Raw genomic sequence first — 12,264 nt, 5'->3', positions numbered from 1 at the left:
TGTCTGTGAACTTTGAGGTCAATCTATAAACTGATATATTATTTTTTTTTTTTTACAACTTTACAGTCTTTCTCTTCTGGGAAAAAAACTAAACTATTGATGACTCATCCTGCACTGTACAGAGTTTTGTCCAATCAAATGCTCTCTAGAATGAGAATGCCCCGCCCCCAAAACCACAGAATAACAAATAAAGGTTCAGGGCTGGAATAGAAATAAAAACGATTGGCTGTTTATGAAAGAGTGGTGAGCTAACTGGATGCTACTTAACTTCCTGTTTCAACGGGAAATATGTCAACACAGGAAAATAAATCCATGCTTATCAGAGGAATTTGTGAAATCTGCATGACACACATGATCAAATCACTTTAAATATTATTTAATCTTACAAATGTAATGTAATTTAACAGTATAATAAAGCAATGCACTTTGCGTGAGTCTGTGTGTGTGTGTGTGTGTGTCTGAAAAAATACAGTAAAAACTATTACAATTTAAAATAGCTGGTTTCTATTGTAATCTAAATTGCAATTTATTTCTGTGGTCAAATCTGTATTTTCAGCATCATTCCTCCAGTCTTCAGTGTCACATGATCTTCAGAAATCATTCTGATATGATGATTTGCTGCTCAAGAAACATTTCTGATTATTATTATTACTCTGTGTTTAAAGCACAGCACAGGGTTGTATAATTGTATAATGTATACATCTAAAACAGTGTGGGCAAATATCGAGATAGATCTTTCAGAGATGGTTTATTATTAGGATGTGACATAAAAATGGCCTGTGAATGGATTCTGCAGGTCAGTTGGCGTCTTCCTTGTCAATCTGTAACCAGAATAAGCTGTGTGCTGTGGAGCAGTATTGATCATATAGATTGGACAGATGATCGAACAGCTGCAGATGTGGATCTTCAGAACATTTATTGTATTCCAGCAGTTCGACTTCCTGCCATATTCTTGTGCTTCCTGTTTCAATTTCTGGTTTTGTCAGTCCCGCCCGTGTCTTTCTTTCACACTAGCTGTCTCTCTCAAGTTCAGTTTCTCTGTCAGATCTCTGGTTACTCTAATGCTCTCTGCTTGGTAACATGATGAATATGTACACAACAGATCCATGCACAGATCCTGTGTGGTGTGAAAAAGTTGCTAAACTGAGTAAATGATCTTAAATATGAGCAGATGTGTTTTATAAGTGGAAGCGGGAGTGTTATTGTGGAGGTGTGCTGTTAAGATGGTGCTGCTCCAGTTGTAAATCCTCTTTGCTTGGCCAAAAGTATTGACTTAACACCAGATTAAACTCTCTCCCTCCCTCTCTCTCTCTCTCCCTCCCATTCTCTCACTCTCTATCTCTCTCTATGTTAGGGAGCTTTCCACACCGTGGGTGTCATTTGGCTTGGCTTTGCTTAGAACTTTTGGTGGTTTTTCCCTTGACAAACAATTGTTTTTGATGTTCCAAAATAGTTGGAGTTTTAAACCTGATGTGAAATTCTATGCTTCCGTTTTAAATTCCTGGACTGTTCTTAAGGGATTTAGACGAGAGAATCACCATTTTGGTCTGAATGAACCACTGTTTTATAACCCCTATCTTAATGGCAATGTTTGCACGTCTAACATCATTGTTAAAACATTTATGGAAAAGGGTTTGACAAAAGTTGCACATCTGATCGATATTGATTCCAGAAAATGGAGACCAACAATGGAAATTTGTGAACAAGTGGGATTCAGGTCTGTGAGGATGGTAGAACATTTCATATGCAGTCTGAAAGCTGTTTTTCCTTCTCAATTCCAACATTTTGTCAATTGTCTTCTGTCAGGTGAATTGATGCAATGTTCCTTCCCTAAGTTATTTGTGTCCCCAAAGGGTTGCACAGATGGTAACCAAGAGGGGAAGTTGTTGAAGTTCAAGGGGCTACAAGAGATTGATTTTCAAGCTGCTGGAAAAACAAAGTTTTATCAGATGTGTGTAAAGGCTGATCATTTTGAGGATATTAATCGTAGATGTGATACAAAGTGGAAGGAACATCTAATGGTTTCTGATGATCTTTCTCCTTCTTGGAGGTTACTGTATAAAGGTCCACTCCCAAAACGCTCTGGGGATTTGCAGTGGAGAATATTGCACTGTGTGTTACCTACAAATAGCTTTGTCTCTAAGTTCAATATGTCTGTTTCATCACCTTGTCTTTTTTGTACTAAACCAGAGACTGTGTTTCATGTTTTTGCTGAATGTTCCAGGCTAGTACCACTATTTAAAGTATTGGAAAGAATACTCGGGAATTTAGGTTTTTGTTTTAATAAGATAATTTTTATTTATGGCTGTAAGTATTCAAAAACACACAAAGAACAGTGTATTTTGGCAAATTTTAGAGTTGGACAAGCTAAATTAGCCATTTGGAAGACATGTAGAATGGCAATTGAGGGGAAAAACGTAAATGCACTGCTGATTTTTACTGCTTTGGTTGAATCAAGGATCAGGGTGGAACATAAATATTATCAAAGTACAAAGAATTTACTTGCATTTGAGTTTAAATGGTGTGTAAATGGTGCTATATTGTCAATATGTGAAGATGAGACTATAATGTTTAACTGGTAATGTTTGTTTACTTATTTTTGTATGTATTTAATATTTATTTATCATATACATTTATATATTTTATATGGTTTTTGGTTTTGTCTCTGCATATATGCATGTTGTGTCAGTATGTCTGAATGAGTAGAACATATTTTATCATAGTAGTTTAGGAAATGTTTAAATAAAGAGTTGTAAAAGTCAAAGTCTCTCTCTCTCTCTATCTCTCTCTCTCTCTCTCTGTCACCTGGTGTAAGCGGGGCATGTCGTCCCACCCAGAGCTGCCGTTATGTAATGCAAAAACAAATGGATGAGTAAAAATTAAAGCAAGTGTGTGAAGTAATGCTACTTTGATAATTGAATTGATTAGTTAAGTTCTAAAGCAATGAAAAGAAATGTGAAGTTTAATTTTAATTACAATGTTGCTGAAGTTTGCATTTTGAAAAATAAAAGTAAAAATAAATTGATCAAATTAATAAATTACTAATGCATGCATACATACATACATACATAAGTACGTACGTATATGTGTGTGTGTGTGTGTGTGTATATCTCTTTATTTGTTTTCATGGCTCTTTTTTTTTTTTGCAATAAAATCTGTAATATTACAATAATAACCCAGCATGAACACTACAGTTTTCCCGTTTTTTTTTAATATAATAAACATAATTTATATACATTTGAATGTCATATTAAATCATTGTGCCTTAAAAAATCATTGTGGAAATCATCAAAATATATTATACAATTTCTATTCTCCATTTGTAAAGTCATTTCACATTACTAATGTCTTTCTTTGCCCCGCCCACAGCCCCCCCTCTCCCTCCCTCCCCCCACTGGGCTGTTGCCATGGAGAGCTCATCAGTAGCATCAGCGTCGTCAGAGGCGGGAAGCACGCGCTCGCAGGAGATCGAGGAGCTGGAGCGCTTCATCGACAGCTACGTGCTGGAGTACCAGGTGCAAGGACTCCTGAGCGACAAAAACGAAACAGACCAGGATGTGGACAAGACACCGTCCCACACCTCACAGGTAAAACACACCCCGTCCCACACTGCACAGAGATGCACTGATCGACCGGCCAGGGACCGGAATTAGCCGATTTTCCACATGATCAAGTGGTCATTCATTGATTTCGAGTCTGTTTTGACGTCATGTCACATGAGGCTCGCGGAGCCCGAGTGTGTGTGTGAGAGAGACTCCAAACAATCCAGCGCAACAGTACACCGAAAGATATAGATGCATACTGCTGTAGTAAAAAAATACATTTATTATATATGATTTATGTATGCGACATTACATGATTGCAATGTGGTTTTTACACAATAGTAGTACAATAAACAAAAAGTTACAAGCTTGTCAATATTGACTGTTTTTGCTCAGTTTCGCTGATGAATATAGTTCCAATCAAAGCCACAGCAGAACTATTTTGTGTCTCTGTGCAATACAGCTGTGTTTCGTTACTGAATGAATCCACGTCTTTGAACGAATCAAGTGAGTCAATGATTCAGTAACTCATTCGTAAAGACAGTAGACACTTGCTTCATCTCTGAATGAATCAGCCGTTTGAACGAATCTGTTTACTAAATGACTAAAAGTCATTTGCCGCCTACTGGTTTGATTTCATATTTAAAACTATCATGGTTTAGCCCAACATTTATTATTTGTACATTTAAAAAAATATGTTTAAAAACATTAACCTTATAAAAAAATGTATGCATTAAAAATGCAAAAAAAGTGTAAATGCATGCATAGCACCTCAGCTTCATCAAACAGTCTGTGTAAATACATCTAATGCTGCTTCAGATGCCGCTTCTGTGTTTGCTGCAGTGGAAAGATAGAGTTTTTTCAAACTGATTTCATTGGAATGTTAACAGCTCTGCAGTTTCTTATTATTCTAACTGAACTAATTTAAATAATGCAAAAATTACACATTTAATAAGGCTAGTGAAAAAATGACAATTTAAGAAACTGTGGGAAATGAAATATGTTTTGTTAAATAGTAAAGCAACTCCTTTTCAGTTAATCTTTATTTCTATCTCTTTTAGCACTTTATTTTGAAAGTTGTTTAAGTGAGAGAACATCTGTTCCTTTGTCCAGATTTTGGGAATTGTAATGTTTAATATTTTTTATTATGTAAATGATTTTTTTTTTTGCATTAAAATGTATAGATTTTACTTTGTATATGCTGTCAATTATAGTTTTCAATAGTTTTCAAATCATAATGGTGCACCTCAAAAGCTATGTTGAAAATGATGTACAGTAATTCTGTTTTTCGAAGTAATAATCAAAACATAAAAAAACTAATAAATCAAATGTGACAGTAATGGTGTGTCTCTGTCTCTCAGTGGACAGAAGACTGCAGTGATAAGATTGACGGGAGCTGGTCGTCCTCACGGGGCAGGGGCTCGTCCAAACCAGTGAGTTTTCATCTGTGTGTATGTGCGTCTGATCCATCTCTAGAAATGTTTGAAATTGACTCGAGGTGTTCAGGAACAGATGTGTTTGTCATCAGAAAACTTAACAGACAAGCGTATTAATGGATGGACACAGAAAACAACAGAAACGTCTAACTAGTGCTAGGTCCCAGTTCACATAATATCTGTCCTGGATAGTGCAATGTTAGGGTTAGAGCATCCCAAATCATAGCTGAAAGTATTACATCACAGGTTCTTAGATGGCATGATGTTTGTCAAACTAGATGCTAATGTTAATATGTGACCCTGGACCACAAAACCAGTCATAAGGGCACATTTTTTCCAAATGTAGATCTATACATCATCTGAGATTTGGTTTGTTAGGAGGACAATATTTGGCCGAGAGACAATTATTAGAAAATCTGGAATCTGAAAAAAATCGAAATATTGACAAAATGGCCTTTAAAGTTGTCCAAATGAAGTTCTTAGCAATGCATATTACTAATCAAAAATTAATTTTTGAAATATTTATGGTTGGAAATTTACAAAATCTCTTCATGGAACATGATCTATACATAATATCCTATTGATTTTTGGCATAAAAGAAAAATCAATCATTTTGACCCATACAATGTATTTTTGACTATTGCTACAAATATACCCCACAGACTTGTGCTCCAGGGTCACATTTGAAAACGCAAACCGTAAGTGCACTGTATGCAAGAATTTCTTGCGTGCTTCATCATTTAGAAATGTCAGTCGTACTCATAACAATGCAAGAGTGCACTGCATACTTGTTGTCATAAGGGGCACTATATAGTTAAAAATAAGAGATTTTTTATATCAAAAGTTAAGCATTTCCTGACAAACTTAGCATTTGCAACCAACTGAATGTCTTTGCATTCTTTGTGTTCAAGATTTTGTGAATGAATGCAAAAGCAAATATATTTTTATATTTCCCTTCCCATGTCAGTTTTTTCCTCCGTGGGGACTCTTGTCTTATAGTGTGTGTGAGTGGGTTTCAAGTACTGTGTGTATATGAAATATTAAAGATGGCACATGTGAGAAGGTTGGATGCACTGTTGTATTGTGTGTGTGTGTGTGTGTGTGTGTGTGTGTTTTTCTATTCTGGTGGGGACTTAAACCTGAATACACACAGACTCATGGGGACTTGTGTCACGGTGGGGACCTAAATTGAGGTCCCCACGGGTAAACAAGCTAATAAATTACACAGAATTAAGTTTCTTGAAAATCTAAAAATGCAGAAAGTTTCCTGTGAGGGTTAGGTTTAGGGGTAGGGTTGGTGTAGGGCGATAGAAAATAAGGTCTGTACAGTATAAAAACCATTACACCTATGGAGAGTCCCCACAAGGATAGCTGACCAGACATGTGTGTGTGTGTGTGTGTGTGTGTGTGTGTGTGTGAGTGTGAGAGAGCATTGTGAATGACACAGTGACAGTATTGTGTCTGAGGTCACGTGATGCGATGAGGTCACCGAACGTGTGTGTGGTCATCTCACTGCTTTGTGTTTGACTGAACTGAAAACTCATTTGACCTACTCCATGTTGCATACATTGTTTTATCATTACATTAACATGAAAATAATAATCTTGAAAGATTCCTGATCACTTTTTAAATGTATCCGTGTTAACCTCCAGCGTCTCTCTCAGGATGAGTGGGAGCACAGCAGTAATGGCAGCACCGGTTCTAGACCCAGTTCTGGTTCTAGATCGGGCAGCAGAGGACGAAACAACCAGTTCAGTGCCCCAGCGAAGGTGACATTATATGAATACATTAATATCATCAGGCTCCTTTTTTTCAATGTTTTTAAATGTTCACGATGTGTGTGTTGTAGAATGGAAACAGAGACTGTTCTTTCGATGTTCTGGGGACGGACATTTGGGCTGCAAACCTGGACAGTCATGGGTGAGATTCACACTCATACTTTTAATAAATCTAGCCATTAAATAAGGACATGTAATAGTAGGGCTGCATGATTCATTGAAATGAAACCAAACTCGTGATTTTCATTTACTTCTTTGTTCAGTGAATCAAGTAAAACAGTCTGTTGAGTGTCTGTGTGTCCATATTTTCATCTGCTCTGGTTCTGCTTGAGCTTTGCAGTGCTGCTGACTCACAGTCTAATTTAAACCTCATCACCGGCTAAATTTAATTAATGAGGCCGTCACCTTCAGTCCTCGGACACACACACACACACACACACACACACACACACACACACACACTAGAGGCTAGTTCTTCTTATATTAGATTTGAGCTGTGTGTAAACATCTGAGTTAACATCAAATCAAAACTGACCAAAAGTTTGAGATTTTGTTTTTGAAATAAGTCTCTTCTGCTCAACAAGGCTGCATTTGATTTAAAAAAAAAAAAATACAGGAAAAGCAGTAATATTGTGAAATGTTACTGTATTTAAAAATAATCGTTTCATTTATTGCTGTGATCAAAGCTGAAGTGTCACATGTTCCTTTAGAAATCATCCTAATATGATGATTTGCTGCTTGAGAAACATTATGATTATCAACAATACTTCATATATTTGTGGAAACTGTTACACCTTTTAGGCTACTTTGATGAATAGAAAGTTCAAAAAAACAGCATCGACTCGAAATAGAAATCTTTTGCAATATTATAAATGTCTTCAACGCCACTTTTCAGCAATTGAATGCATCCTTGATAAATAAAAGTATTAATATCTTTAGCAAAAATACATACCGAGTGCAAACTTTTGAACATCAGTGTACATTATAGATTTCATAAGCTGTGGTTTAGTATATTTTTCTCTAGTTTGCAGGTTGCAAACGCTTTCATTTAGAGTTACACCACTATCATATTACCTTTCAAAACAAGCTCTGAGGTTGTCTTGACCTATTCAGCGTATTTTAAGAAGAAAAAGAAAAGGTGCCTGAGCTAATTAGCATCTTTATAGCGTTTCAGCTGATAAGCAGAGTTTTACAGCCCGGATCAGGGAGAAATGGAGGCTTACAATGAGCTTGATGCATGTGTATAAATATACAAATATGTGTAATACTTGAGGACCTTATAAATATACAGCAGTTAAGGATTTCCGTTGACTGTGTTCTGTGCTCACAGAGGTGCTACGTGGGACATGCAGCCGGAGAAACTGGATTTGTCACAGTTTCACAGGAGGCCATACAGAGGGACACCGAAACACCTGCCGCACATCGACCGAGAGGGGTGAGACAGACGATACCGTCAATAACACTGACCTCAGATCATCGGTCTGAATCACTTCACTCGAATGCACTCGAAAGTGGATTTATTTGCATGTAAATCTGCAGTGCAGGGAGTTTTGAGAGTTCAGGATGGGTGTGGCTGTGTGTTTATGTGGCCCTCGGCTCATTACTGCCCTCTACTGGATGAATGAGAGCTGCACGACTGGATCAAATTTGCTAAATATTTCTAAGGCATCTAATTAAATGATCAAACTTTTGCTGAAAAACCTGTTGCACTCAATCTACTCCATGCCTTCTGTCAACTGATTGATAGTTTAGACCTTTAGCAAGTAAAAGGCCTTTTAATATAATTGTACAATTGTTTACAACTGGTTTTTCCTCCACGTTCACACTATATCATACTTTATGAGACATAAAAGCCTAATGGATCCAATAAGACACCAAAAAAAAAAAAAAAAACACATGCACAAAATATAAAATGTATATTTTTGTCTGAAAAAAAAGAAAGAAAATATTTTATAACTATTATTTCATATGTCAGGCTTTACAGAGTTACATTTTACAGCCTGGTTTATTTAGTTAGTCAGTATGGAAACTCAAAAGCCCATCATTATACATAATTTGTTGTCGCTTATACGAGCCTGCAGACTCTTTGTCTGGCTGAACATTGTCAGTCATGTATTGTCTGTCTGTTCACAGGATGATAAAGGGCAAATTTGACGACGATGATGGTATTGACCTGGACAACATGGAGAAATTCCTGCCCAGCCTTCCGGTAAGAAACTATCTCAAGGTTTTATTCATCCTTCAGCCTTCTGGAGTCTGTCTGCGATCAGGAGAATAAAGATTTGAAGCAGAGATGTGTTCTGCTGTGTACCATCGGAGTGTTTAGAAGTGCGCCCTCTGCTGGAGAGATGCTGAAACATGTTTGAACTGATCCAACACTGACATCTAGTGGTGAAGTCATGATACGACAGTGTGTGGGATTTTACTGGATTGGCTCAGGCTCAGGAATGTGCTGTTAATACCGAGAATGGTATGAATTACGCCAGCCTTCTGAGTTAGTGTTAGTTTATCTGTCTATTGAGTTTGTCTACAGTCCTCTTGTTCTGAGATGCATAATTAAGTGTTTGAATGCAGCTGTTCACAAACAGTATGTGAGATTATGAAGTTGCTACAGCAGTTTATTAATGTGCATTGATTACTAATTTTAAGGTGAATTTTGCTAATGAGTTTAGCTAGATACTACCATGCAAAGTAGTCATTACATTAGTCTGGAATTTAACGCTCATGTATTTATGAACTGCTGTAGCAACTTTAGCTTCAGATTAATTTCCATTTACCTACAGAAGGAGTCTAGAGAGAATGATGAAAAAAAGGATATTTCAAAACAAATAAATTATGATGTGCTGGCACTGTTGACCAGAGCTACTAAACCAAAAACTGGTGTTATCCAACAACTAAACTGCATCCAAAATAAAAATTTTGTTAACATAATAATAATATATGCATAATTACTGTGTATATTTTTAATGTCTATATAAATACACACAAACATGTATATATTTAAGAAAAGCATGCTGTTTAAATATTAAATATATTTATCTGTACTATGAACATATACATGCCAAAATTTTCAATATATACTGTACACTGTATGTGTGTGTATTTATATATACAAAAATAAATAAAAACAGTGCACACAATTATGTAAACTAAAACTTTTCTTTTGGATGTTATTAATCGTGATTAATTGTTTGATAGCACTACTAAAACCATTAAATATTAAACAAGAACTTATTTGCCCTTGTTGGCAAGACAATATATATATATATTTAATTTTAGTTACTAACTTGATGTACCAAACTAAAATGAAAAGAAAATGAAAAACTCTGTGGACATATATTTATAGAAAGAAAAAAATAATATATATATATATATATATATATATATATATATATATATATATAAGAAAAAAGTGACAAAAACAAACAACAAAATTCAAAAACGTAAAATTAAATGAAGAAGACAATAGAATAAAAAATAAATAATAAAAGCTACAAAGATGGTAAAATAGCAGCGCTGTTAGCGCCATCTACTGGTTTCATAATGCCATCACCAATCCACTGTAATGTAGCATAGGTTTCTTTTTTTGTTCTTTCTGCTGTGTCTGGCCACCGGTGAGTTCTTGGCTCCACCCAGCAGGATGTTGTTAGCGTGGCAGTGGCGGGTCAGAAGGTCATCTGTGGGCAGTGTCTGGACGCGGTGATGGCAGACAGGGTGGACTGTGTGTGATGCCAGCCATTGTTCTTACTCAAGTGATCTGTTGTCTTTCCCCTTGTTCTCTGTCATTTTAAGTGCGTCTGTTTATTTAAACACTTTAAAGGTGAACGTGCAGATTGTTGGATGTTAAAATGAACACTTTTTCTTTTTTTTTGGGTTCAGAACATTGAAAAAAATGATAGCTGAGTAAAAATCTATAGAGGTACATGGAGAACCATAGCATATATAATTTGTGTTTCTATTCTCTCCAAAAGCAAAAGAAAAAAATTCACAATGCAAAAAAAAGAGGAAAAATTACATAAGGTGTTGGGAGAGACAATGATTCGAAAGTTCTCTTTTGCTCACCAAGGCAGCATTTATTTGATCACAAATACAGTAAATATAGTATTAACATATTTTGAAAAGTAATTTCTTCTTTGCAAAGATGCACAGCTGTATTTTGAGCATCATTCCTCCAGTCTTCAGTGTCACATGATCTTCAGAAATCATTCTAATATGATGATTTGCTGCTCGAGAAACATTTCTGATTTTGTGGAATCTGTGATGCATTTCATTTTTTAGGATTCCTTGGTGAATCATAAGTTCAAAAGAACAGTTTTTCTTTTAAATAGAATTATTTTGCATCAAATTCTTTTGATAAATTTAATGCAATAAAAATATTAATTTATTTTAAAATATAATGCATGTAAATTACATGTAAAAAAACAACAACAAAAAAAACTAGATTTATGATGATATTAATTGTGGTGAATTATACTCACATTGGAAAGTTTCCCGACAACACTGTGAGGTCAGCCAATCACAGTAGAGCTCATTTGCATACTAGACTGACAGGTGTTTATAATGAGCTTGAGCTGAAGAATCTCCAGTCAGAGTTGTGTGAAATAATTGTTGGCATGAAGAATTTATTTTAGTTGCACACACACATACACACACACACACAGTCTACATCTCTAATCCAAGACCTCATTGAGCACTAAAGTGTGTGTGTGTGTGTGTGTGTGTGTGTCAGGTTAGAGATTTTTGTAGCTGTTTTGTTTGTCACCTGATACACAATATCCTGCCTGATTCACATGCCCTATGGCACACACACACACACAATCTGAGTGTTTGGCTGGTGTGTTTATATTGTGTGCTGTTGTTCTGTGTGTGTGTGTGTGTGTGTTGTCTGATTCAGTGTAAGCGGATGTTTCTGTGCACTGTAAACTTTTATTGTCTTTAATACAGAGCAGAAGGAAGTGATACAACGTGTGTGTGTGTGTGTGTGTGTTTCATCACGTTCACTCTTCCCATTATTCCCACAAAATAGGTTTCGTTTCCAATAAGGTCAGAGTCAGTCTGTCTGTTTCCGTCTTGGAGGTGTGTGTGTGTGTGTGTGTTTGTGTGTTTTACTTAACTGTACTTTGACCCTGAAGTTAAATTGGTAACACTTTACAGTAAAATTAGCATTAGTTAATGCATTAATTAATATATATATATATATATATATATATATATATATATATATATATATATATATATATATATATATATATATATATATATAATCAGCATTTACTTATCTTCATTAATGTTATCTTTATAATCTTTGTCAACATATTAACTGATAATGATGTACTTTTTTTCATTAACATATTGAAATTAACAAACTAATTCATTTTTTTTTGTATTTGTGATAGTCTTTAATGTCTATAATTGATGTAATCATTCTGGAGATCAATAGCTGTAACTCACCTAAATAGATTAAATGTATGTGTTTGTATGCAAGTATGTATTTGTACTTTTTGATTT

The 12,264-nt window shown here is 35.4% G+C and overlaps 1 protein-coding gene across 4 annotated transcripts in view; it reads left to right on the top strand.

Moving 5' to 3' along the window:
- Positions 1-12,264, top strand: part of LOC127986412 (CBP80/20-dependent translation initiation factor-like) — an 80,046-nt gene that overhangs the window by 9,353 nt on the left and 58,429 nt on the right. For 2 of the 4 annotated variants that reach the window (XM_052588656.1, XM_052588654.1), the window contains exons 2-7: positions 3,370-3,587; positions 4,904-4,975; positions 6,643-6,747; positions 6,828-6,898; positions 8,087-8,191; positions 8,890-8,965. In XM_052588656.1, the coding sequence (XP_052444616.1) occupies positions 3,408-3,587; positions 4,904-4,975; positions 6,643-6,747; positions 6,828-6,898; positions 8,087-8,191; positions 8,890-8,965 (609 nt within the window). In that variant the 5' untranslated portion in view covers positions 3,370-3,407. Of the gene's footprint in view, positions 1-3,369; positions 3,588-4,903; positions 4,976-6,630; positions 6,748-6,827; positions 6,899-8,086; positions 8,192-8,889; positions 8,966-12,264 lie in introns of all 4 variants that reach the window. The other 2 variants (XM_052588653.1, XM_052588655.1) reach the window with 1 other exon arrangement.

The sequence above is a fragment of the Carassius gibelio genome, chromosome B21 (assembly GCF_023724105.1).
Source record: "Carassius gibelio isolate Cgi1373 ecotype wild population from Czech Republic chromosome B21, carGib1.2-hapl.c, whole genome shotgun sequence".
Classification (NCBI taxonomy): Eukaryota; Metazoa; Chordata; class Actinopteri; order Cypriniformes; family Cyprinidae; genus Carassius; species Carassius gibelio.
The sequence above is the reverse complement of the archived record's forward strand: the minus strand, read 5'-3'. Positions and strand labels throughout refer to the sequence as shown.